Raw genomic sequence first — 26,569 nt, 5'->3', positions numbered from 1 at the left:
AGTTAAAGCTCTGGTTTTCCCAGTAGTGATGTATGGAAGGGAGAGCTGGACCAAAAAGAAGGCTGATGGCCGAAGAATGGCTGCTTTTGAATTCTGGTGCTGGAGGAGACTCTTGAGAGTCCCATGGACTGCAAGAAGATCAAACCTCTCCATTCTGAAGGAAATCAGCCCTGAGTGCTCACTGGAAGGACAGATCCTGAAGCTGAGGCTCCAAGACTTTGGCCACCTCATGAGAAGAGAAGATTTCCTGGAAAAGATGGAGGGCGCAAGGAGAAGGGGACGACAGAGGACAAGATGGTGGGATAGTTTTCTCGAAGCTGCTAACGTGAGTCTGACCAAAGTACGGGAGGCAGTGGAAGACAGGAGTGCCTGGCGTGCTCTGGTCCATGGGGTCACAAAGAGTCGGACACGACTAAACGACAACAACAAAGAATAATAATTTATACCCCACTCTCCCCAGCCAAGACCGGGCTCAGTGTGGCTAACACCAAATATAAAAACAATTGATTGAAATACAGCTTGAAAAACAATATTAAAACATTAAAATGCAGCCTCATTTCAGTGGAAACTCAATCAAAAACTTTTTTGGGGATGAAAACGCCAAGTCTTCACCAAGGCTAACTATCCAGACTGGTCCTACATGGGCCAGAAAAAAGCCAGGGAAGTCCCCAAATAGGAGTTCCAACACAGAAGGAGAAAGGAAAAAGAAAGAGGGGGAGGGAATCAAATTGGCTCCAAGCCAAAGGACAGGCAGAACAACTCTGTCTTACAGGCCCTGTGGAAAGAGATCAGATCCCGCAGGGTCCTGGTCTCATGAGGCAGAGTGTTCCACCAGGCCGGGGCCAGTGCTGAAAAGGCCCTGGCTCTGGTTGAGGCTAATCTGACTTCCTTAGGGCCTGGGACCACTAGGGTGTTGCTATTTATGGACTTTAAGGTCCTCCGTGTCAAACAACTACCAGACTTTTAGAAGACATCTGAAGGCAGCCCTGTTTAGGGAAGCTTTTAATGTTTGATGTATTGCAGTATTTTAATATTTTTTTGGAAGCTGCCCAGAGTTGCTGGGGAAGCCCAGGGTATAAATAAATTATTATTATTATTATTATTATTATTATTATTATTATTATTGAAAAATGCAATGCAGCTACTGCAGGGAAACTTGTTGCAGAACCAACCACCCAGCCAAGTCTCTTGCATAACATTTCCCCCGAGTTATACTGCGAAGTGAATTTAACTCTGTGCTCTACGCTTAGGCCCCCACTTCCAGGATAAAGCTCTTATCGCACCACTTTTAAACAGCAAGGGCTTCCCAGGATCTGTAGTTTTCTAAGGGCGCCGCGAATTGTTAGAAAAACACACACACCCGGCTCCATCTCCCTCGCAGAGCTATGTTTCCCGAAGTTCCCCACAAAGAGGGGTTATTTGAGAATCGTAGCTCTATATCTGAAGAGCAACTGTAATCAACAAATTACGCTAATAGGACTACAAGAAGTTTTGTAAGGAGAAATAGACAAAGTGTTGCAAAGTAGAAAAAGACAGAGGTGTTGGTTATGAGTTTGAAATGTACCGTATTTTTCGCTCTATAAGACGCACCAGACCACAAGACGCACCTTGTTTTTGGAGGAGGAAAACAAGAAAAAAAATATTCTGAATCTCAGAAGCCAGAACAGCAAGAGGGATCGCTGCGCAGCGAAAGCAGCAATCCCTCTTGCTGTTCTGGCTTCTGGGATAGCTGCGCAGCCTGCATTCGCTGCGTAAGACGCACACACATTCCCCCTTACTTTTTAGGAGGGAAAAACTGAGTCTTATAGAGCAAAAAATATGGTAACAGGGAAAATAAGAAATGCATACTAAGAGATTAGATTGGAAAATTTTCAGGCAGGACTGATGGAAGTCAAAAAATATGAGTTAGATGTAAAAGTATCTTTAATTACTGTTGAAAATGATAGGTTAAAAAAACAATTAAAAAATTATATATGAAAGAGAATCGTAGCTCTAAGGAGGGGAATTAGGGGCTCTCTGAACGATTTGCAGTGCCCACATCAAACTACAGTTTCCAGTATTTTGGGGAGCAGGGAAAACCACGATCGCTTAAAATGGTGCAATACTGCTTTAAATGCACAGTGCAGACAGAGCATCAGTTGGATGCAACCCAAGTTATTTTTGAAAGCCGGGGCAGAATCTTAAGAAACAGCGACTGGGGAGACAGTTCTCTCCAGGGTTTGTAGACCCACCAACTTGGAGACAGTAAACTGGGTGGAAAAGGAGAGAGGGAGCCATGTTTGACTCCTGACCTTAATCGAATGACAGCGTTTGGGAGCCGAGGGTTGCCACGGCAACTGCCCGTGACGTCACAGCCGCGCAATTTTGACTTCAGGGATGCTGTGTTGGCTCCTGGGTACCCTTCAACTCTCCCTAGCGACTGCAGCAAAGCCAGAACCAAAAAAAATCAAAAGAGAGAGAGAGAGAACAGAGGCGAGCTGGACAGCCGTGTTATGAAGCAAAGTGAAGGGCATTTATGTGTTTTGTTTCTTAAGCATCCCAGAGGAACGTAAGGTCCTAAAACACACGGCACGAAAGGAAAGAGGAGGGAGGAGGGAGGAGGAAAAAAGCAAACTCAAGACACTGGTTCTTAATTGTTAAGATTTCTCCCAATAACCAGCTGGAATGGAAAGGTTTCATGGCTAGAAAGAGCCAAAGCTGCAGTTTCCCTGGTGGGGAAAAGTCATGGGAGTTGTAGTTTTTTCAGGGTGCTGCGAGTTCTTAGGAAACTGTGAGAACTGATTTCCTCTATTCATTCATTGATTTGTAAGCAAAAGCAACTGACAGCGGAAGACCAAAGCATTAAAAAACCCAAAACCTAAGTACAAAAACATGAAACTAACATGCTCCTAGAGACATCCCCTTGCCAACAAAGGTCCGTATAGTAAAAGCTATGGTTTTCCCAGTAGTGATGTATGGAAGTGAGAGCTGGACCATAAAGAAGGCTGATCGCCAAAGAATGGATGCTTTTGAATTCTGGTGCTGGAGGAGACTCTTGAGAGTCCCATGGACTGCAAGAAGATCAGACCTCTCCATTCTGAAGGATGCTCACTGGAAGGACAGATCCTGAAGCTGAGACTCCAAGACTTTGGCCACCTCATGAGAAGAGAAGACTCCCTGAAAAAGACCCTGATGTTGGGAAAGATGGAGGGCACAAGGAGAAGGGGACGAGAGAGGACGAGATGGTGGGACAGTGTTCTCGAAGCGACCAGCATGAGTTTGACCAAACTGCGGGAGGCAGTGGAAGACAGGAGGGCCTAGCGTGCTCTGGTCCAGGGGGTCACGAAGAGGCGGACACGACTAAACGACTCAACAACAACAACATGCTCCTACAACAAATCCAAACTTGAGTAGCGGAGACCACAGAATAGCCCCCAAATTCAGGGGCAAAGGATAAATGGAAATTTTAAGAAGCGACTTAGCCCCTGCTTTCTGCATTAACTACAAGCAGATTTCTGGCCGCAGGCTTGAAGCCCATTTAACAGATAGGGAAAACCGAGGCGACGCCAGCAGTGAGAGGTTACACCCAGAACCAGACGTCCATGGAGATTGTGGCCTCTTTCGGTTCTCCAAACACCCCTCCCGTTTTCATTTCTTACGCCCGCCGACATCAATATTGTGATAGGAATTTTATGGTCTTAGATATATGGTAATGTTCATAAGTGTACCAACCAAGCACGTACATAGATCAGCACAGGAAGACTGACCTGGAACCATTTTGATTCTTAAAAAGAGCAAATGTTTCTCTGCAAGGTCAAATTGGGAAACCTCCCCATTGTCTTTTCCTTCACAAATCCTGTCTTAAGGGCACATTTAAGATTTGAATAGGGTGTGAGCCTGTGACCTGGCCCAGGAACTAAGTATTTATCACTACAAAAGACTGGCCAGGATCCCCAATCAAGTAACCTGCCAGACAGGAAATAAACAACAACAGGAGAAAAACAATATTCAAATTTCTGTTTTAAGACCACCTTTTCTGTGATGTATCTGAGGGGTGGTCTTAGGTTACACCCCTTCTGTGATGTATGTATGATGTTTCTGGGGGTGGTCTTGATCTACAGGGTGGGAATTTCAAAAGTATTTATAAGGCCTTGCACACCTTTGTTCTGGGTCCCTCCTCTCTCCTGCGTCTGAGGGGAGCACCCTGTTGCAACAGGTCAATAAAGATCAGGCTTACGAGCTGCTTTGCTTTTCAATATTTTCTGGTTGGCCTCTGTTATTCTCTCCTACCAATCGGGAACCTACGTAAGGACTCTATATGGGCTCTTGGATACCCCATAAGGGAAAAGGGCAACTTTCGTTTACAACAGTACCTCTCTCTCTCTCAACAAAAGACAGGCTGGCCAATCCACAGGGACGTTTTGTTATTTAAGACAGCGTCCCATTGCACCAGCCCGAGGCAAAAAATAGCAGGCGGCATCTTTTAAGGGGTGACCCGTAATGGCTGTGCTTTGTCCTTCGCTAGCTGGCTGCAGCCGGCCGGCCGGCCAGCTTTCCTCCCTCTCCACCTCCCCAGTTTGTAAACTGACCCTGATTCTCATCTGCTGCAAAATTTCCTTGTGGCTATTTGGATGCAGAGATACAGAGATTGGAGAGGGGGAGCGGCAGAGAAAAAGGAGGGCCAGAGATGGATGGAGGATAGGGGACAGAGAGAGGGAGAGAGAGATTTGCCAGCGGAGAGTTTGAGCAGCAGGCTGGTTTGAGAGGCTGGTGGGGGGAGCCCATTAAAAGCATCTTATCATTCCTTGAAGGAGAACTACTGGATTTTCCCCGTGTGGCGCTGTGGGTTAAACCACAGAGCCTAGGGCTTGCTGATTGGAAGGTCAGCGGTTTGAATCCCCGCAATGACGGGGTGAGCTCCCGTTGCTCAGTCCCTGCTCCTGCCAACCTAGCAGTTCGAAAGCACGTCAAAGTGCAAGTAGATAAATAGGTACCACTCCGGTGGGAAGGTAGACAGCGTTTTCGTGCACTGCTCTGGTTCGCCAGAAGCGGCTTAGTCCTGCTGGCCACATGACCCGGAAGCTGTACGCCGGCTCCCTCGGCCAATAAAGCGAGATGAGCGCCGCTACCCCAGAGTTGTCCACGACTGGACCTAATGGTCAGGGGTACCTTTACTATATCTATCATCTATCTATCTATCTATCTATCTATCTATCTATCTATATCAGTTTAATATTCCACATATCAATCATATACAGTGGTACCTCAGGTTAAGAACTTAATTCGTTCTGGAGGTCCGTTCTTAATCTGAAACTGTTCTTAACCTGAGGTACCACTTTAGCTAATGGGGCCTCCTGCCGCCGCTGCACGATTTCTGTTCTCATCCTGAAGCAAAGTTCTTAACCCAAGTTACTATTTCTGGGTTAGCGGAGTCTGTAACCTGAAGCGTCTATAACACGAGGTAAAGGAAAATAATAATAAAAATCCAAATATCCCCCCAGCCTATGACTTCCCTCAACTTCCCCTTTCGGCACTTTAAAAAATTGCTACTTCTGCTTAATTTATTTTTCCTTATTTTGTTAATCTTTAAATTAAATGCTCCGATATTCTTATCATTTTTTATACAATATTTTCTTTCCAATTATGTCTTGCACTTAATTAATTTTCAAATTGCAATTTCTTAACCGTTATATTTGTTTTCTTAGTTGTGAGTGTTTACTCAAATCCTGCTAAGGAGTCCAATTCTTTACAAGGTCTTTTTTAAAGTCTCTAAGTCTTCCTGTGAGTTTTGCCATTTCTGCGTATTCCACAACTTTAACTTGCCATTCTTTTTTCGCTGGTACATACATGAATAGCTTCTTCTGTTCTTTTGGCTATTCCTGTCCTATAACACCTAACAAAAAAGCTTCTGTCTTTTTAACAAAAAAAGTTATCTTCAACATCTTCTTCAGTTCATTGTAAATCATTTCCCAATAATTTCTGATTACTTTACAACTCCGCCACATATGGTAAAACAGGAATATTCTTATTCCTTCCCGTTCTTAAATATCAGCTGCTATAGCTCTCTCGCACATCCTTTCCCCTGTCTCAAAGCACACAGATCATCATTTCCCTTCCAGGAAGCTTTCACCACTAATGCTATTTTTAAGTCGTTAAGCCTCGTTTACTAAGCAGCGTTCTCAGTTTTTCTTTTTACACTGTCTGCGGTTATCACCGTGTGGGATATGGAATCGTTTTAACGATGCGGGTGACAGGGCCGTACATGGTCTTCACCTTAAACGCACTGCAAAAAGTCCCCGGTCAAAACGTCAGCTGCACTGTGAAATTCCTGCGAGGCTTCCATGGGTTGCCCCAGGAGCAGTGCGCTGCGGTAGCCCAGCTTCAATTATTTGCACAGGTTTTCTGTGACCCATAAAACTAAGCCTCGTACCGCCAACATTTTTCTTCTTACAACATCGCTCGCGTCCCTCTGTTTTGTGGTCCTGTGCACCGCTCAGAACCCTTCAAAACATTAGCATCTTTAGAAAATACTTTTAAATGGATATCATTGTTGTTGAACCACAAATCCCATCATCCCAGAGTCCATTTGGCGGAGGCTGATGAGAACTGATGTCAAATAACTTCTGGAAGGCAGTGTGATAAGCTAAAAACATAGCCCGTGTCAAAATTCTACAAATTCTACATTGGCTCCCAGTACGTTTACGGGAACAATTCAAAATGTTGGTGCTGACCTTCAAAGCCCCAAACGGCCCTGTAGACCTGAAGGAGCGTCTCCACCTCCATCGTTCTGCCCGGACACTGAGGTCCAGCACCGAGGGCCTTCTGGCAGTTCCCTCCCTGCGAGAAGCGAGGTTACAGGGAACCAGGCAGAGGGCCTTCTCAGTGGTGGCGCCCTCTCTGTGGAACACCGTCCCATCAGACATCAAGGAAATGAACAACTATCTGACTTTTAGAAGACATCTGAAGGCAGACCTGTTTAGGGAAGTTTTTAACGTTTGATGTTTTATCATGTTTTTAATATTCTGTTGGGAGCCACCCAGAGTGGCTGGGGAAGCCCAGCCAGATGGGCAGGGTAGAAGTAATAAATTATTATGATTGTAAATTATTATATTTGAGTAAGCTTGCCTAAAAAAAAAAGTTTTAGCAGGCACCAAAAGAGTACAGCCTGCCATGAACAGGCAGGGAGTATGAAAGTGGCAGTGCTGCCATGTGAAAAGATGGATGTTTCAGATTCCTGCATTGCCAGGGTTTGAACTAATGACTCTCATGGCCCCTTTCCAACTTTATGATTCTATGGCCATCCAGTTTTCAGGGCACCACCACCGAGAAGGCCCTCTGCCTGATTCCCTGTCACCTTGCTTCTCGCAGGGAGGGAACCGCCAGAAGGCCCTCGGCGCTAGACCTCAGTGTCCGGGCTGATCGATGAGGGTGGAGACGCTCCTTCAAGTATACTGGGCCGTTTTTGGCTATGAAGGCCAGCACCAACATTTTGAACAGTGTTCGGAAATGTACTGGGAGTCAACGTAGGATTTGTGGAATTTTGACATGAGCTATGTTTTTAGAATTCTGGTGCTGGAGGAGACTCTTGAGAGTCCCATGGACTGCAAGAAGATCTAACCTCTCCATTCTGAAGGAAATCAGCCCTGAGTGCTCACTGGAAGGACAGATCCTGAAGCTGAGGCTCCAAGACTTTGGCCACCTCAGGAGAAGAGAAGACTCCCTGGAAAAGACCCTGATGTTGGGAAAGATGGAGGGCACAAGGAGAAGGGGACGATGGAGGACGAGATGGTGGGACAGTGTTCTCGAAGCTACCAGCATGAGTTTGACCAAAGTGCGGGAGGCAGTGGAAGACAGGAGTGCCTGGCATGCTCTGGTCCAGGGGTCACGAAGAGGCGGACACGACTAAACGACTCAACAACAACAACATGTTTTTAGCTTATCACACTGCCCTCCAAAAGTTGTCTGACATCAGTTCTCATCAGACTCCGCCAAATGGACTCTGGGATGATGGGATTTGTGGCTCAACAACATTGATATCCATTTAAAAGTATCGCAGGGTCCAGGGTCATGAGTAAAATTTCCTCCGCCATGCCAAGGTCTCTGCTTTGGAGTTACTGTGGTACAATCCAGAAAGTGATCCTGAAATGTTCTTAATGTTCCACACTTTATAAATGATTCAGAGCTGAACACTTCTCTCTCCAAAGTTGTTTGAAATCTGTTCAAACGGGAGAGACAGCCCAAATGGGGTGTGCGAGACACACACACACACACACACACACAGAGAGAGAACACTCCATTCATTTGCAAATCACACAAGGGGAAAAGGTGGGAGGGGCTGGTGCACAATGCGCAGAAAATGGGAACATCTCAGCTAAAGAGGGGTCTACTTTCCCTATATACCGGTTGGACTAGGGCTGTGTAGCGCCGGATTCGAATCCTCCCACTCAGCCCTGGGGCTCATTGGGCAGCCTTGTAAACGAAATAACAGAAAAATAAATACTAAAGGGAGTCTGATACTGAGTAAAAGTATATGTAGTGGTCCCTTGGTTCTCAAACTTAATCCATTCTAGATGTCCATTCCAAAACCAAAGTGTTCCAAAACCAAGGCACGCTTCCCCATAGAAAGTAATGCAGAACGGATCAATCCGTTCCAGACTTTTAAAAACAACCCCTCAAACAGCAATATAACGTGAATTTTGCTATCTAACGAGACCACGGATCCATAAAATGAAAGCAATAAACAATGGACTGCAGTCACACAGTCAAGCAATCGGTAGCTGGACTGGGTTCCGCACAGTCACAAAAGCAAAACGGAAAAGAGCCGCAAAAAACAAAAACGCAAAATAAATAGCGAAAACAGACAGACGTCACCGTGACGCCCAAAACGGCGTGGCACTCAAAACGGAGCTTCCAGAAAAAAGTTCGCAAAGCGGAACACTTACTTCCAGGTTTGCAGTGTTTGGGTTCCAATTTGTTTTGAGTACCAAGGCGTTTGAGAACCGAGGCACCATTATATCTGAAGTTCATCTTCAGCACCGTGGACAGCACCCTGAGGAATAAGGATTTCTGATGCCTGGGGCTCAGCTGATAACTGCTCCTTTGCAATGTCCCAAACTAGTTCCCAGCTTTCAACCATTTTTTTGTGGGAAGGGACAGTCCATGCCCCCACAAAAAAAAATCAGGGTGCTTTTCACCATTTGGCAATCGATTGCAAGCATAGAGCAATCCCGTTTACTCAGAAGTCAAGTCCCACTAAATTCAACGGGACTTACACACTTGTAAGCGTATTGATGCTTCTGAATTCTGGTGCTGGAGGAGACTCTTGAGAGTCCCATGGACTGCAAGAAGATCAAACCTCTCCATTCGGAAAGAAATCAGCCCTGAGAGCTCACTGGAAGGACAGATCCTGAAGCTGAGGCTCCAGTACTTTGGCCACCTCAGGAGAAGAGAAGACTCCCTGGAAAAGACCCTGATGTTGGGAAAGATGGAGGGCACAAGGAGAAGGGGACGACAGAGGATGAGATGGTGGGACAGTGTTCTCGAAGAGACCAGCATGAGTTTGACCAAACTGCGGGAGGCAGTGGAAGACAGGAGGGCCTGGCGTGCTCTGGTCCAAGGGGTCACAAAGAGGCGGACACGACTAAACGACTAAACAACAACAACAAGCGTATTTTAAATCGCAGCCATAATGAATGGACAGTGTACAATGCACTTCCCCTCATTTTATTGTCCTTTATGTTAGCCTGATATTTAAAAAAACAGAGGCTATTTCTGCACAGCTCTTAGCAACATTGAAGTGCTTTAGATTGCAGTTAAAAACTCTAGTCCTAAAATCAACCAACAAACAAAGACAGACTGGATGGAAGGTGTTTTCCCTGCTATAACTCAGCGACATGCAAATCCACCTCTGAGTATGTGCAGAGTTCCTTACCATCACTGCAGCCTGCCTATCCAAGTCCAGGGATGGGAGTTTTTAAACCCCTGAATGTTTCACTTCAGTGCTTGGAATTTGAAAACCTGAGCTTCAGTCCTTCCAGCAGGAACTCATTATATCTGGGCACCCACAATTACTCTCTCAGCCTCAGTATCACCCCCTGTAAAATGGACGCAAACTCATCTTTGTTACAGGGCAACAGACTGTAGGTTTACACTTCCTGAACAAAGGAAGTCCGGTGTAAAGTCCACCCACCTCTAACACTGGTTTTCAAGATGTGAGCGATCACTGCTGCAATCATGACTAGAAATAAGATTTAATAATAAAAAAATAAACCAAGGTTCTCAGGAAGTTAAACCCCGTGGCAGTCAGCGTATTTCAGTTCAACAATGGCTTTGATACATTTTATATTTTGTGATGTGCAAATGGCTTGAGATACCTATCAGGTCCATCAATTACCATATAGCATATATTCAACACACAAAAACAGCGGCAATTTGTTATTGGCAAAGGACAGCTGGACATATAAAGGGCCCCATTACCATACTGTTTTTGGGGGGCAGGAGGCGGGCAGGTGTGGAGGACTCCCTGGTCCTGAATGGGGTAACTGTGCCCCTGAAGGACCAGGTGCGCGGCCTGGGAGTCATTTTGGACACACAGCTGTCCATGGAGGCGCAGGTCAATTCTGTGTCCAGGGCAGATCCACCTGGTACGCAGGATGAGACCCTCCCTGCCCGCAGACTGTCTCGCCAGAGTGGCGCATGCTCTGGTTATCTCCCGCTTGGACTACTGCAATGCGCTCTACATGGGGCTACCTTTGAAGGTGACTTGGAAACCACAACTAATCCAGAATGCGGCAGCTAGACTGGGGACTGAGAGTGGCCACAGGGACCACATAACACCGGTCTTGAAAGACCTCCATTGGCTCCCAGTACGTTTGCGAGCACAATTCAAAGTGTTGGTGCTGACCTTTAAAGCCCTAAATGGCCTCGGCCCAGTATCCCTGAAGGAGCGTCTCCACCCCCATCGTTCTGCCCGGACACTGAGGTCCAGCTCCAAGGGCCTTCTGGCGGTTCCCTTGCTGTGAGAAGCCAAGTTACAGGGAACCAGGCAGAGGGCCTTCTCGGTGGTGGCGCCCGCCCTGTGGAACGCCCTCCCATCAGATGTCAAAGAGAACAACAACTACCAGATTTTTAGAAGACATCTGAAGGCAGTCCTGTTTAGGGAAGCTTTTAATGTTTCATGTATTACAGTATTTTAATACATATTTTTTGGAAGCCGCCCAGAGTGGCTGGGAAAGCCCAGCCTGATGGGCAGGGTATAAATAATAAATTATTATTATTATTATTATTATTATTATTATTATTCAGTAGCTGAGGGCCTCATCAAACCGAAATCCGGCCCTGATCTTGATATAATTTCTTCACTATGGTGAATGATTTTTCCCCCTCCTGGACCCATCCGTCATATCCCTGGCTGCTTCAAAACCTAATCCCCTATCGGTTTCTGACACGGATAATGCTGGGAACCTCCTTATCAGGTTATCGCGGCGCTATTAAGAGCGGAGGAGGCAAGATGCTCTCGCGCCCCTTTTTTGGTCGCTGTTGAAAACCCAACCGTTTGATAAGAGGGCAAGTGATTATTCCCCGTTCAAAAAAGGCACAGGCTTATTAACAAAACTCCAGAAAGTAAGTAATCACAACACTGGAAAGGAGAGATTTTCTGTTTTTCATGAGGCAATGGGCATTTCCACCTCTGACTTTGAGAACAGCAGTAGCAGTTGGGAAAACGGTTCAGGGATATATATTTATAAAAAATAAAGTTCTGCTTTATTTTTAAAGTTTTATAAGTTGTGCTTCTTCGTTTCGCAATTTGACCCTTCCACGTGGTTTTGTATGTTTCGTGGCATTTTATGCATTGTGGTTTGCTGTTACTTTCATCGATTAAAAGGTAAAGGGACCCCTAACCATTAGGTCCAGTCGTGGCCGACTCTGGGGTTGCGGCGCTCATCTCGCTTTATTGGCTGAGGGAGCCGGTGTACAGCTTCCGGGTCATGTTGCCAGCATGATGAAGCCGCTTCTGGCGAACCAGAGCAGCGCACAGAAATGACGTTTACCTTCCCGCCGGAGTGGTACCTATTTATCTACTTGCACTTTGATGTGCTTTCGAACTGCTAGGTTGGCAGGAGCAGGGACCGAGCAACGGGAGCTCACCCCGTTACAGGGTGGGACAGTGTTCTCGAAGCTACCAGCATAAGTTTGACCAAACTGCGGGAGGCAGTGGAAGACAGGAGTGCCTGGCGTGCTCTGGTCCAGGGGGTCACGAAGAGTCGGACATGACTAAACGACTCAACAACAACAACAAACCCTTATTCTGAATATTCGCAAAAAAGGAAAAAGTTGACAGCTATGGTCTCAGCAACTACTTCGTGGAAGAAGAATTGCCACACTCATTAGGCCTGATCCTGCTTTCGCTAATAAAGAGCTAACTCCATTTACATCGTGCAATTTACTGCCAGCTTTCTCAAGACACCATGGCTACGTGCCACAATAGCTATGTTGTACACTGCCGGGAGAAGAAATCTCTCTGAATAGGCAAGTAGGGAGAGATGCTTTTTCCTACAAACTTCTCAAAGTGATCCAGTTGACAATGTGTTCTCTTATGTTCCCATAAGCTAATGCAGCATGACAAAGTACCCAGTGGCAGGGTTGGCCCCAACTGAGCTCTACCCATTGAAGTTAATGGACCCAAAGATGCCCATTAACTTTCGCAAGTCTGAATTAATGGTGCACTTTCCTTAAAGCGAATCCCCGGATACCCAGAGAGATGCTCCGGAAGCATCTCAGCTCAACACCTTGGGAAGAACATTGGCAGGACAACTGCAACACGGCCTCAACTAATAAACCATGCAAAATTCATAAAAAACATTAAATCGATAAATCCTCCTAACGTTTCAACAACAGGGAAGTGGATCATATTGCACGGGGGTTGGGCGGTGGATAGAAGCTACAGTTGCAGCGTGAAATGATTAATAATAATAATAATAGCAATAATAATTAATTATTTATACCCCGCCTATCTGGCTGAGTTTCCCCAGCCACTCTGGGCGGCTCCCAATCAAGTGTTAAAAACAGTACGGCGTTACATATTAAAAACTTCCCTGAACAGGGCTGCCTTAAGATGTCTTCTGAATGTCAGGTAGTTGTTTATCTCTTTGACATCTGATGGGAGAGTGTTCACAGGGCGGGCGCCACCACCGAGAAGGCCCTCTGCCTGGTTCCCTGTAGCTTCACTTCTAGCAGGGAGGGAACCGCCAGAAGGCCCTCGGAGCTGGACCTCAGTGTCCGGGCTGGATGATGGGGGTGGAGACGCTCCTTCAGAGATACTGGGCCAAGGCCGTTTAGGGGTTTAAAGGTCAGAAACATACTGGGAGCCAATGGAGGTATTTCAAGACCGGTGTTATGTGGTCCCAGTGGCTGCTCCGAGTCACCAGTCTGGCAGCTGCATTCTGGATTAATTGTAGTTTCTGAGTCAACTTCAAAGGTAGCCCCATGTAGAGCGCATGGCAGTAGTCCAAGCAGGAGATAACCAGAGCATGCACCACTCTGGCCAGACAGTCTGCGGGCAGGGAGGGTCTCATCCTGCGTACCAGATGGAGCTGGTAGGCAGCTGCCCTGGACACAGAATTGACCTCCGCCTCCATGGACAGCTGTGAGTCCAAAATGACTCCCAGGCTACGCACCTGGTCCTTCAGGGGCACAGTGACCCCATTCTGGATTAGTTGTAGTTTCCGAGTCACCTTCAAAGGTAGCCCCACGTAGAGCGCATTGCAGTAGTCCAAGCGGGAGATAACTAGAGCATGGACCGCTCTGGCGAGGCAGTTCGCAGGCAGGCAGGGTCTCAACCTGCACACGAGACAGAGTTGGGAGCTATAAGGGAGCTGTTGCTTCAGCACTGGAGCAACAAGGACTGAGAGCGCCTGTGGAAGCTGTTGGCGCAGCGCTGCACAGGTGTTTCCCTGCACTTTCTCCCCTGCATGCATTTTCTCCGGAAAGCTTTGCATGCAACTAACTAAGCACTGCATCATCATCTTCCGAGTTCCTGCCTGACTCGCTGCTTCCTCCATCCCTGTGGCTTTGAGGGATACTAGAGTCAGAAAAGCAGAAAAGAAATGACAATGACAAGGAGAAAAGCAATGACAAACCTAGACAGCATCTTAAAAAGCAGAGACATCACCTTGCCAACAAAGGTGCGTATAGTTCCAGCTATGGTTTTCCCAATAGTGATGTATGCAAGTGAGAGCTGGACCATCAAGAAGGCTGATCGCCAAAGAATGGATGCTTTTGAATTCTGGTGCTGGGGGAGACTCTTGAGAGTCCCATGGACTGTAAGAAGATCAAACCTCTCCATTCTGAAGGAAATCAGCCCTGAGTGCTCACGGGAAGGACAGATCCTGAAGCTGAGGCTCCAAGACTTTGGCCATGAGAAGAGAAGACTCCCTGGAAAAGACCCTGATGTTGGGAAAGATGGAGGGCGCAAGGAGAAGGGGACGACAGAGGACGAGATGGTGGGACAGTGTTCTCGAAACTACAAACATGAGTTTGACCGAACTGCAGAAGGCAGTGGAAGACAGAAGTGCCTGGCGTGCTCTGGTCCAGGGGGTCACAAAGAGGTGGACACAACTAATCGACTCAACAAAACTAGAGTCAGCCAGGAAACTCAAACAGCGCAGTTGACAAATAGCCTGAGAGGCAATTCAAAACAAAAATTTATGGAAAAATGGGATAGATGTAAGATTTATGTTCAAAAATATAGTGAAGGTTCGCTATCTATGCTAGCATTCGATTGACGTTGGAGAGAAATTGTCTTGGCCTTCTATATTATCTTGGCAGCGAAAGAAGCAATTGCAACGAATTGGGAAACAGTTCAAAATCTGGACGCTTGCGTAATATAGCAAAAATGGAGAAAATTACATATAATTTGAGATTTTGGAGAGGACCAGAACGTCCGTACAATTTTTATATGATTTGGCACTTCTTTATTATACGTATGCAATAGAATCGTCGTTTTCAAGACAAGCCTGGAAAATCCTGAACTATACTTGACAATCAAATAACAGGAATATTCTTTCTTTATATTAAAGACCGCCCACCTGGATCGGGACCACCCAGCAGCCTGCTCTCACAGTGGCCAAACAGGGACCCCAAAGAGAAACCCTCAACCAATTTGTGGAGGCAAAGTATAACCATCAAAAGCCTTATGAAATTGCCTAATCCGCTTTCAAAGCCGCCACCTGCAGCAGTGAGTTCCATAGTTCACATGGTGAATAAGTGCTTTCTTTTATTCGTCCTGGGTCTCACAACTTTTCAGCTTCGTTGGAGGTCCCAGAGTTTTAGTGTCATGAAAGAGAAACTTTTCTCTATCCTCTTTCTGGGGCCATGGATCATTTTTATAAACTTCTATCATAGGTAAAGGGACCCCTGACCATTAGGTCCAGTTGTGGCCGACTCTGGGGTTGCAGTGCTCATCTCGCTTTATTGGCCAAGGCAGCCGGCGTACAGCTTCCGGGTCATGTGGCCAGCAGGACTAAGTCGCTTCTGGCGAACTAGAGCAGCTCACGGAAACGCCGTTTCCCTTCCCGCCGGAGCGGTACCTATTTATCTACTTGCGCTGGCGTGCTTTTGAACTGCTAGGTTGGCAGAAGCAGGGACCAAGCAACGGGAGCTCACCCCGTGGCGGGGATTTGAACTGCCGACCTTCTGATCGGCAAGTCCTAGGCTCTGTGGTTTAAGCCACATTGCATGCCTCCCGCTTAATCCCCTTTTCTCTAAACTAAAAAAAGTCCAAAAATGCAGAAATACTGACTTGACTATGCTGGCTGTTTGCCATAATAAACATTGATTGATTGATTGATTGATTGATTGATTGATTGATTGAAAAACCCTGCGACTTTTACTCACATGGAGGGCTGCAAATCAGGACTGGTGAGAGGTGCAGCTCAGAAGAGGGTTTGGCATGGGGGGGGGAAGAGACTGAAGGGCCACATCAGAAAGTTATCGGGAGCCACACTCCTTTGCCTTCTGCTTTAGAGCTTCTAAGGCTCTGAAGAAATTACGTCCATCTTTGCCTATATTGCCGCCGTTTTAAATCACATGCACACCCCAGACTTTCCTGTTTAGGTCTTGCCTTAAAATCGACGCAGCAATCTGCAGTAAGACACAAAACACCCACCGCTTTCAATTGGATTTGCGGCTTCTAAGAAGCTACAACCGCTTATCCGAGCTGCTTCCTAATCAGACAGTATTTTAAAATAATATTTAACGTTTTATCGGGTGCCGGAGGCTGGCATTCGCTTCCCTCCTCCCTGCCGTTGAACCGTGAATAACGATGGTGCTTTCTGAGACAGTGCAAGAAAGATGCCAGCCCATTGGTCCATTTCAATTTGCAGAGAGACAGATGTGTTTCAAAAAAATAAAAAAATTAAGCCATCTGCATCTTAAGAGCAGATTCTATTACGTTGATCAGATTTTAAAAAGCGTTGGGCAGGGAGCCAGTTATCAATGCTTCATGTCTGTAGGGTAATAATCGTAATTATTTGCAACCGTACAGAACTTTCCCACCCTCTCTCAGCGTCATCCAGACACGATTTTGAAGAGTCGCACAACAGTCCTGTAAAGTACAGTGATACCTCAGGTTACATACGCTTCAGGTTACATACGCTTCAGGTTACAGACTCCGCTAACCGAGAAATAGTACTTCAGGTTAAGAACTTTGCTTCAGGATGAGAACAGAAATCGCGCGGCGGCGGCAGCAGGAGGCCCCATTAGCTAAAGTGGTGCTTCAGGTTAAGAACAGTTTCAGGTTAAGAACGGACCTCCGGAACGAATTAAGTTCTTAACCCGAGGTACCACTGTAGGGCTACAAAACTGGGAGAATCACCACCCAAGGGAGAACGGCAGGAGCTCTTGGAAATGGTATCCTGATTATGATTTGATATGTTAATTGGATGTCTTTTATTGGAAAATTAATAAAAACGATCTAACAAAAAAAAGGAAAAGTTGCTCATGAAACGTCCAGCTGTGGTTTGCAAAAACACCTGCCAAAACAGAGCGCTGGGGGAGGATTAATAAAGTGACACACACACACACGTGAATCCGTAAAATAGGAGGTTGCCCATTACAAGACCCAAGGCTGTTCCTAATACTTTAATTTTCCTCTGTTGCTATAGCTCAGGCTTCCTCAAACTCGGCCCTCCAGATGTTTTTGGCCTACAATTCCCATGATCCCTAGCTAGCAGGACCAGCGGTCAGGAATGATGGGGACTGTAGTCTCAAAACATCTGGAGGGCCGAGTTTGAGGAAGCCTGCATAGCTGTTCTCCCTGTTTTATATCCATTATAAAATCAAAACAGAAAATCTTTACACACAAAAAAGCCCCCTAACGTTTATTTCAGCGTCTGATCAGATCCAAAGTTTCCCATTCTAACTTTTGACAGACATGGATTTCAGAAACACGGAGTCGCAAACGCGGGGATGGTTTCGAATGCGGCCCTCTGTACCTTCACCCGGCCCCTGTGGCTCTCCCCTAGGCCACGCCTTCCTCACACACCCCTTGAGTCTTTCTGCCAGCCTGGGATGTTGCCCTTGAACTCAGATGTTCCCCAGGTAAAGGTCGTTTTGGCACCTGTCGCTACACCTGGCCACACCCACCACTGACATGCGGCCCCTGAGTCGCTGCCCAGAAAAGGAGGTGGCCCTCGAGGGAAAGGCCAAGGCAAGCGAGAGGCGGAGGTTGAGTACACATCCCATTCAGACACGTAGATGTGAAGCAACAGCACCCGGGAGGGGTGTGACTTTGGGAGAGTTCTCGAGGGCCGGGTGGCGGAGTGTGGAGGGCCGCATTCAGCTCCCAGACCTGAGGTTTTCCTGCCCCTGAACTAAGGCTTAAACCTGGAAGCTCTCTGCATGGGCAAAGTCCCTTTCTGGCATCAATACAGCACCTGCCACACAGTTTCAATAATAATAATAATAATAATAATAATAATAATAATAATTTATACCACGTCCATCTGGCTGGGTTTCCCCAGCCACTCTGGGCGGCTTCCAACAAAACACTGAAATACAACAACCTATTAAACATTAAAAGCTTCCCTAAACAGGGCTGCCTTCAGATGTCTTCTAAAAGTCTGGTAGTTGTTTTTCTTTTTGAAATCTGGTGGGAGGGCGTTCCACAGGGCGGGCGCCACCACCGAGAAGGCCCTCTGCCTGGTTCCCTGTAACTAGGCTTCTCGCAGGGAGGGAACTGCCAGAAGGCCCTCGGAGCTGGACCTCAGTGTCCGGGCTGGACGATGGGGGTGGAGACGCTTCTTCAGGTATACTGTACCGAGGCCATTTTGGGCTTTAAAGGTCAGTACCAACAATCTCTTGCTGGCATCAGCAAGAGGTCTCAGGGTGGGGGGGCGCCCCCACTTTTTGGAAGATAAACAGGGTGAGGCCTGGGTGGTGGTAGACTGGTCACCTCCACTGAGCTCCAATTTCAAACGGTTCCCTCGCTACGAGAAGCCAAGTTACAGGGAACCAGGCAGAGGGCCTTCTCGGTGGTGGCGCCCGAGTGGTGCCCAGAGTGGCTGGGGGAACCCAGCCAGATGGGCGGGGTATAAATAATAAGTTATTATTATTATTATGAAATCGAACTGAACTTTGGCCACTAAGTTCCTTGTGCATGCGCAGAGTGCCTTTGCAACCCAGTTTTTCGAGAACGAGCCGCTGGTTCCAGGAATCAGATACAGCAATGGGGACCTTTTAAAAGAAGCACTAGCAGTACCCTGATCTACCTTGAAAGAAAACAATGCCATGGGAACCAAGGTCTTTTTTATCCTCACAACAGCTCTGCAAGGTAGGCCAGGCCAAAGTCGCCGATGAGATCGAGAAATAGAGTGTGGTCCTGCCTCTCTCTCCCCCTTGTCTGTAGCACAGCCTCTAGCCTCAGTCCAAAATCTCCAGCCGAAACCTGCTCTAACCACTGCACGGCGCTGCCCCGAGTCTCGGAAAAGCCCCCTCCCAAACTGATTTTCCAGATACATTCCTGAGCATTCAGCAGAGGCGGACAGCATCGCCGCCAGCAGCAACGCTCCATCGTCTCCCTCCCAAAATTCAAGGCACGCCAGATCCAGTTTATAAACACACCTGAGAAGGGGAGGGAGGGAGGGGGCTGGGAGCAGAGAGGGAAGGTGGGGGGGCCGACACATCGCAGAAAAAGCCGGCAAATTGAGAGTTCGGCGCCCAGGCATTTTGCACAGAAATTAGGAGGAAATCGGCGTCATAAATCTATGTCTTTTTGCAATCCTGTCCAAAAACAAAACAAAACAGGACACATGTAGTTTGGCAGGGATTAGCGGTTTAAGAGCATACAATGAGGGGGGGGCAGTTTTGAGATGAGAGGGGGGATATCAGCATTCCTGCAACGCCTCTAGATGCAACCCCCCCTCCCAAAAAAACCACACACACACACACAGAGCACAACCACCCAAATCTATCCGTCGCCTGAACGTGTTTTTTTGCAAAAGGATGAGTTATATTATGATCCTGTGCCCGCCCCCCCCCCCACAACAACACACAACCTCGAGGGCGAGAACCACGCACAGAAAAAAAAATACAAGGGGGGGTGAACACAATGAACATCCTTGTTCAAGATGGATTCTCTCCCCCCCCCCCAGTCCCCCAGGCAACTGCTTATACTATAAAGGGGCTGTTGCGTTTCCCAAATTGTGGGGATTGTCAGAGATCCAGAAAACTGGGGAGGGCCGGGTGTGTTTGTGGGGGGGGGGTGAGATTAGTTATCAGACACATATCTATAGTGGTGCAGATACAGGAAGGGAAAAAATATAGCAGCTTGTTTCTCCCACCCCCAAATACATGATCTCAGATAGCATCTTCCCTCTGAATGTCTCAAGGTGCCCTTCCAGCAACAGCATCCTGTTCTCTTCAAATTTGGGGGAGCGGTGGGGGCGCAGGAGGGTACCAAAAACCGAGGGGGGGTGGGAGAAGGAAGACGCATAGGTCCCGGGGAGATGGGGGGGGGAGAGAAAGAGAGATAACCTTTTCTCCTAATTCAAGCCTTTAAAAACACAAAAAAATGAAATGCACATTTCCCCCCCCTGCTGGCTAATTCGACTCGTGGTGGGGGCCACCCCTCCCAGACCCGGTAAAGCCGCCCCCCCCCAAAAAAATTCACACACCGAGTCATTTCCTTCCAAGTGTCAATCCAGCTTCTTCCTCAAACAGCCCCCCCACCCCAGACCCAAAATTTCTCTCTCCTTGCCGGTTATGGGATGCAAAGCTTGATTTCAAAGGTCTCCCTCCATCCTCACCCCCAGCCTGGGGGGGCGGCAAATTTGGGAAGGCGCCCCCCCTCCCCGCCAGAGCCTTAGGTTGAAGAGGGGGCCCAGGGGGGGATCTGCCCCCAAAGTCACCGCCCGGTGGGCACCCCAATTTCCCATAACAACAGAAGGAACTCAGGAAAGTCGCTTTTTCCTTGCATAGCTGCCCTAACATATCTCGCCCCCCCAACCCAACAAAATAACAAGGATAATAAATAATAACAACATTAATAATAGCCCACCTATCTGGCAGGGATTAATACACACAGGTAATTGATACAGGAGCGTTCCTCCACTTGAAGCTGCTGTGAAAAAGTGGGGGGGAGATCACAAGCAAAACCGACACACACAAAACTAGATATTGCCCCCCACCTCATCGTAAAACTTCAAAACTATTAAGAAAGGGGTGGGAGATCTTTTCCCTGCACACATACACTTACAAGGACCCGAAATCTGAAGTTGGGTGGTGTCAGCACCCCAAAATCGCTGCAGGGGTCGTCCAGCTTTACAGGCCCCCGAAAATAAATATATATATATGTGGAGTAACTGGAAATGACTTGGGAGACCAGGGTTCAAATCTCTCCCCCCTTCACCCGGCCACAAAGCTCGCTGAGTGACCTTGAGTGGGGGCCACTCGCCGTTTCTCTCAGCCTAGTCTACCTCGCAGAGTCGTTGTGGAGATTAAAAGATCTTTAGCGGGGGGGCGGGGAGGAGGTGGATATAGAATAAATAAATTAAATCTGGGTCGGATTCCTGGAGCTGTCTCCAACATCAGGCCCTGCTCAGAGCAGACTGGTTGAAAATAGCAGCCAGCTAATTTCAGCCGGTGTGCTCTCGGCAAATCTCTGCTGGCAAACAACGCTTTTTGGGGTCCCCTTCCAGCGTTACAACCGATTGCAGGGAAAAAAACCCACCCATTTTGAAGGACACCAAAGGTGCGGTTAAGACCATCAAGTCGTCGTCTCCCCCCAAACCTCGTGGCTAGCTGCTTCCCCTCCCCTCTCCGCCCTCCCCCAACCTGCCATTTTTGGGTCTCCCTAAATAGGGAAGCAGGTGGCGCTGTAGGTTAAACCACAGAGCCTAGGACTTGCCAATCAGAAGGTCGGCGGTTCGAATCCCTACGACGGGGTGAGCTCCCATTGCTCAGTCCCTGCTCCTGCCAACCTAGCCGTTCGAAAGCACACCAGTGCAAGTAGATAAATAGGTACCACTGCAGCGGGAAGGTAAACGGCGTTTCCGTGCGCTGCTCTGGTTCACCAGAAGCGGCTTAGTCCTGCTGGCCACATGACCCGGAAGCGAGATGAGCGCCGCAACCCCAGAGTCGGCCACGACTGGACCTAACGGTCAGGGGTCCCTTTACCTTTAAATAGTTGCACAAACTCCGGAGCGCTTCAAACTGACCCTCCACAAATCCCAGAGGGGGAATCGGACATTGGGTTGGTGGGTAAAGGTCGATTTTCCTCTTTTAATGGTTTCAGAGAGTGAACCAGCTACCTTGGGGTGGAAAGGGGGTAAACAGAGACAACTCCTGGTCTCTGTTACCCCAGGCTTACCCCAGTTTTCTGCCTCTGGAAAGGTGATTGGCAGCTCCATACCCCAGAGGACCCCTACCTTACTTCTCTAGAGGCCCGTCTCCCACAGAGAGGCTTAAGAGGTGACCCCACACCTGCCAACGCCGCCCCCCACCCCAGCAGAGCTTCTTGGAGTTAAATCAAGAATTTTGCAAAGTCATTTTCAGTGCAAATACCACGTTCTGCACAGAAGGTCGTTCTGTGGAGCTGAACTCCATCAGCTTAAGGGTTTCAAACTTTAACATCTCACGAATATTTGCACACACACACACACACCCTTTGAAGGGGGGAAACGACCCTCCAAGGTTATCCCAAGTCACTGGGCAGCGAGGATCCTGACCACCCCACCCCACCCCACCCCATAGAAAGGCACCTTGCGCTGCCCTTGCACCCTAAACAACGTCCCCCTCCACTCAAACCACTGGGAGGGAACTCCAAGCCTTATCTAGTCTAGGCTCTAGGGAACCTCTGCCCCCCCTCCAAGATTCCTGAACTACAACTCCCATAATCACTGGGCGCTGATGGGAGTTGTAGTTCAGTGGCACCCAGTGGGCCAAAGGCTCTCCCACCCCCACACCCCCCTGCCTTACAGGCCACAAGCAGGGGCCAAATTATACTGGCTGATTATTAACTTTGGAGGGGAACAATCCTAAAACAGACTTGCCTACGCAAGGGTAGGGGAGAGGGGGTTGCTTTCAAGTCGACGCGCATTGGATCCGCGCCCCCCCCCAAAATCACTGCCTTGAACTGCCAACTCTTGTCTCCCCACCCCTGAATTAAACAGAATCACTAAAGAGAGAGGTGCATTTTTGATCCTGTCCCCATTGCCTCCAAATTGGCCTTTCACTGCTCCCTAGAAAAAGGACGACCCCCCCACCCTGCCTTTGAGCCCCCACCCTAAAGATTCCCCAGAGTAGATCCCTGGAGGAACCGTAAGGCTGAGGAAATCCTTACCTCTCAGTGCTAACCCCCCCCCAGGGTAGTTAACCTCACCCGGACAGCTCTGCCCCCCCGTTCCCTGCCTTAAATCACCCACGGGGGGGGGGGGTAACTGGCAGGTCAAAACATTCTCCACCACTTAGGGAGTCAAATTTCCATCTTTTCCACTGCTCACCCCCCCCCCCGCCAGAGGTAGTTACCCCAGATTACTGCCAGCAAGGTAGTTGCCCTCAAATAACCACCCTTCCTTTTTTGCTGCCCACCCCCCCCCCAGATCCTCCACCCAATTTAACCCCCTAAATTTTGACTGGCCGGAAATCTCCTTGCGCCGTTCGATCGGTACACAGCCCTGGCTCATCTGTAACCCCGAGGTAGTTACCCAGGGGTTGCCATGTCTTTTTTGATTTCCCCCAAATCACAACAGGACCGTCCAGAAGGAAAAGTGACCCTCTGTCACTAAACTCCCCCCCCCACACGGATTTCTACCTCTCTCCCACCCCCGAGAGACCTTGCCACAGTGGGATCCAGCCCAGATTGCTCCACGACACCTCGGCCACGCTGAATATCCCCCTCCGTCCCTAACTGAGGTAGTTACTTTGGGTTAGTTACTTCGAGTTCCTCCTCCCTCAATTCAGGGGGTGGGGCAAGTAGTGGGAAAAAACCCTTGCTAGGCCTGAATTTGCTGTGTGACAGATATATTCAAGTACACATTGTATAGGGTTTTCTGTCCCTAGCCAAAGTAGTTACCCCTGAATTATTTCCTCCCTTGCTGGAGGGGGGGCGGCGGCAGAGAATCCCTGTCCTTGCCTAAAATTGCCTTAAGGCTCACTGTCAGTACAAACCAGAGGTAACTACCCTGCGGCAGTTACCCCCCTAAGTATGTTCCCCCCAAGTATAGATACTCTAGGTCTCCCTCTGCTGCATACCCCAAAAAAGTGGCAGGTAGTTAACGCCCTACCCAATACACATTACTACAAAAACCGCCTCTTCCCCCAAATCGCAAGGTAGTTACCCCCAAGGTGAGTTAACCAAATTGCCAGAAATTCGCTGAAGTTGCTTACTCCCCCTCCCAAGGAGATTCCCCCCTCCCAGAGTCTCCCCTACCCACTCCGCCACTACCCCCAAATCTCTGCAGGTAGTTCCCCCGTGAGGAGTTACCCCAGGGGTGAGTTACCCAGGGGTAGGTTACCCCTGATCCCCCACTTGCCAGATATCACTGCAGGTATTTATCCCCAAGGCAAGGTAACCCAGACCCCTATTCCCTGTTTCTCCAAAGTGCAGGGGAGTTACCCCAGGGGTGAGTTACCCCAGGGGTGAGTTACCCCCAGTCTCCCCCACTTGCCTGAAATCACTGCAGGTAGTTATCCCCAAGGCAAGGTAACCAGACCCCCCACTTCCCTGTTTCTTCAAATCGCAGGTGAGTCACCCCAGGGGTGAGTTACCCCCTATCTCCACACCCCCCCAGTGCTTGCCTAAAATCCCTGTTGGTTTCTAATCCGTCCTCGCAAGGACAGTTCCCCTCAGGTGCTCCACCTCTCTGCAGGTAGTACCCACCCCCCAGGTGAGTTCCCCACACAGGTGAGGACCAGGGGTCAAGGGGAAAAGGCCCACTGGCCTGAAATCACCGCAGGTATGTATCCCCATGCAGTGGCGTAGCGTGGGGGGTGCAGGGGGGGCCGGCCGCACCGGGCGCAACATCTGGGGGTTAGGGAAATCCACGGGTTAGGGGGCGCAAATTACTTGCCTTGCCCCGGGTGCTGATAACCCAGGCTACGCCACTGTCCCCATGGCAAGGTATGTATCCCCCTTCCTCCAGATCGCAGGTGAGTCACCTCAGGGCATGCTGTAAGCTTGCCTAAAATCCCTGTGGGTTTCTAACCCCTCCTGGCGAGGACAGTTCCCCTCAGGTGCTCCGCCTCTCTGCAGGTAGTACCCAGGTGAGTTCCCCACACAGGTGAGGGCCAGGGGTCAAGGGGAAAAGGCCCACTGGCCTGAAATCACTGCAGGTGTGTATCCCCAAGGCAAGCCAAGCCAGACCCCCCTTCCCTGTTTCCCCAAATGGCAGGTGAGTCACCCCAGGTGAGTCCCCTCCCACCCACACAGGTGAGTCCAGGGGGTCAAGGGAAGGCGGCCCACTCGCCTGAAATCGCTGTAAGGGTGGATGATCCAGGCTCCGGCGGACTTGACCCGCTCCTGCTCCCGCTCGACGGCCTTCTGCGAGCCGAACATCCGCAGCGAGAACTTGTTGACGCCCGGCTGGAGCATGGCGCTAAACTGGCGCTGCATGAAGCTGGCCTGGCTGCCGCCCGGCTCGCCCCCCTCCGACGGGGCGCCCGCCGCCCCCGATGACGCCCCTTCCTCGGCCGCCTTGGGGGATCCGTCGGCGCTGCAGGAGAAGGAGACCTTGGGCTGGGAAGAGGGCGGCGGATCGGGGCCGCTGACGCCCCCCTCCTCGCCGCCCCCCCGGCGGCACTCTCCGTTGGGGGAGCCCCCCTTGGCGGCGCGGCTGCCCATGCCGCCTCCGCGCAGGGACAGCAGCCGCCCCTTCGAGGCCGGAGACGCCGCCGGAGAGGACGCGGCCGGAGAGGCGCAGCCCGAAGATGCTGCGGGTGCTGCCGCAGTGGGAGCCCCGCCGCCGCCTCCGCCGCCGCCGCCGCCGCCCGTCCGCATGCTGGACTCGCCGCGCAAGCCAGCCCCTCGGCTGCTGCTGCTGCTGCGGCGACGGCGGCGGAGGAGACCGGGGAGGAGAGGCAGAGACGGGGAGGGGAGGGGAGGAGGAGCGTCGAGGGCCGGGGGAGGGGCTGGCTGGCAGGGGAGGGGGGAGGGAGGGAGGAAGGTCAAAGAGAGGGAGGGGGGACAAGGGCAAAGGATGGGGAGGGAGGGAGGGCAAAGAGAGGGGGGAGAGAAGGGCAAGGGATGGAGAGGGAGGGGTGGGGAGGGAGGGGGAGGTCAAGAGAGGGGGAGGAAGAGGAAGGTCAAACAGAGGGGGGGAGAGAAGGGCAAGGGATGGAGGGGAGGGGAGGAAGGTCAAAAGGGGGAGGGGAGAGAAGGGGGAGGGGAGGAAGGTCAAACAGAGGGGGGAGGGGAGAGAAGGGGAGGGAGGGGAGGTCAAGAGAGAGGGGGAGGGAGGAAGGGGAAGGTCAAAGAGAGGGAGGGGGGACAAGGGCAAAGGATGGAGAGGGAGGGGAGGGAGGGGAGGGCAAAGAGAGGGGGAGAGAAGGGCAAAGGATGGGGAGGGAGGGGTGGGGAGAGATGGGGAGGGAGGGGGAGGTCAAGAGAGGGGGGAGGGGAGGAAGAGGAAGGTCAAACAGAGGGGGGAGAGAAGGGCAAGGGATGGAGGGGAGGAAGGTCAAAAGGGGGAGGGGAGAGAAGGGGGAGGGGAGGAAGGTCAAACAGAGAGGGGGAGAGAAGGGCAAAGGAGGGAGGGGGGAGAAGAGGAGGGAGGGGAAGGTCAAGAGAGAGGGGGGAGGGAAGGTAGGTCAAACAGGGGGGAGGGGAGGAAGGTCAAAGAGAGATGGGAAATAAGGGCAAAGGGTGGAGGGGGAGGGGAGGGAGGGAAGGTCAAGAGAGAGGGGGAGGGGAGAGAGGGGGAGGTCAAGAGGGGGGAGGAAGAGAAAAGTCGAACGGGGGCAGGGAGACAAGGGCAAAAGGATGGAGAGAAGGGGAAGGTCAAGCAGGGAGAGGGGGGGCAAGGACAGGATGGGGGAGAGAAGGAGGGGTAGGGTCAAGAGGGGAGAGGGAGGTCAAACAGAGGGGGACAGGGGCAAA

General features: G+C 49.8%; 1 protein-coding gene across 1 annotated transcript in view; it reads right to left on the bottom strand.

The window, feature by feature from the left end:
- Positions 1 to 25,411, bottom strand: part of HCN2 (hyperpolarization activated cyclic nucleotide gated potassium and sodium channel 2) — a 53,255-nt gene extending 27,844 nt beyond the window's left edge. The window contains exon 1 of the mRNA XM_081895463.1: positions 24,942 to 25,411. Within this exon, the coding sequence (XP_081751589.1) occupies positions 24,942 to 25,315 (374 nt within the window). The 5' untranslated portion in view covers positions 25,316 to 25,411. The remainder of the gene's footprint in view (positions 1 to 24,941) is intronic.
- Positions 25,412 to 26,569: the final 1,158 nt, after the last annotated feature.

This window comes from Podarcis melisellensis (genome assembly GCF_964234715.1).
Source record: "Podarcis melisellensis genome assembly, chromosome: 18".
Lineage (NCBI taxonomy): Eukaryota > Metazoa > Chordata > Lepidosauria > Squamata > Lacertidae > Podarcis > Podarcis melisellensis.
This window is presented reverse-complemented; position numbering and strand designations above follow the sequence as displayed.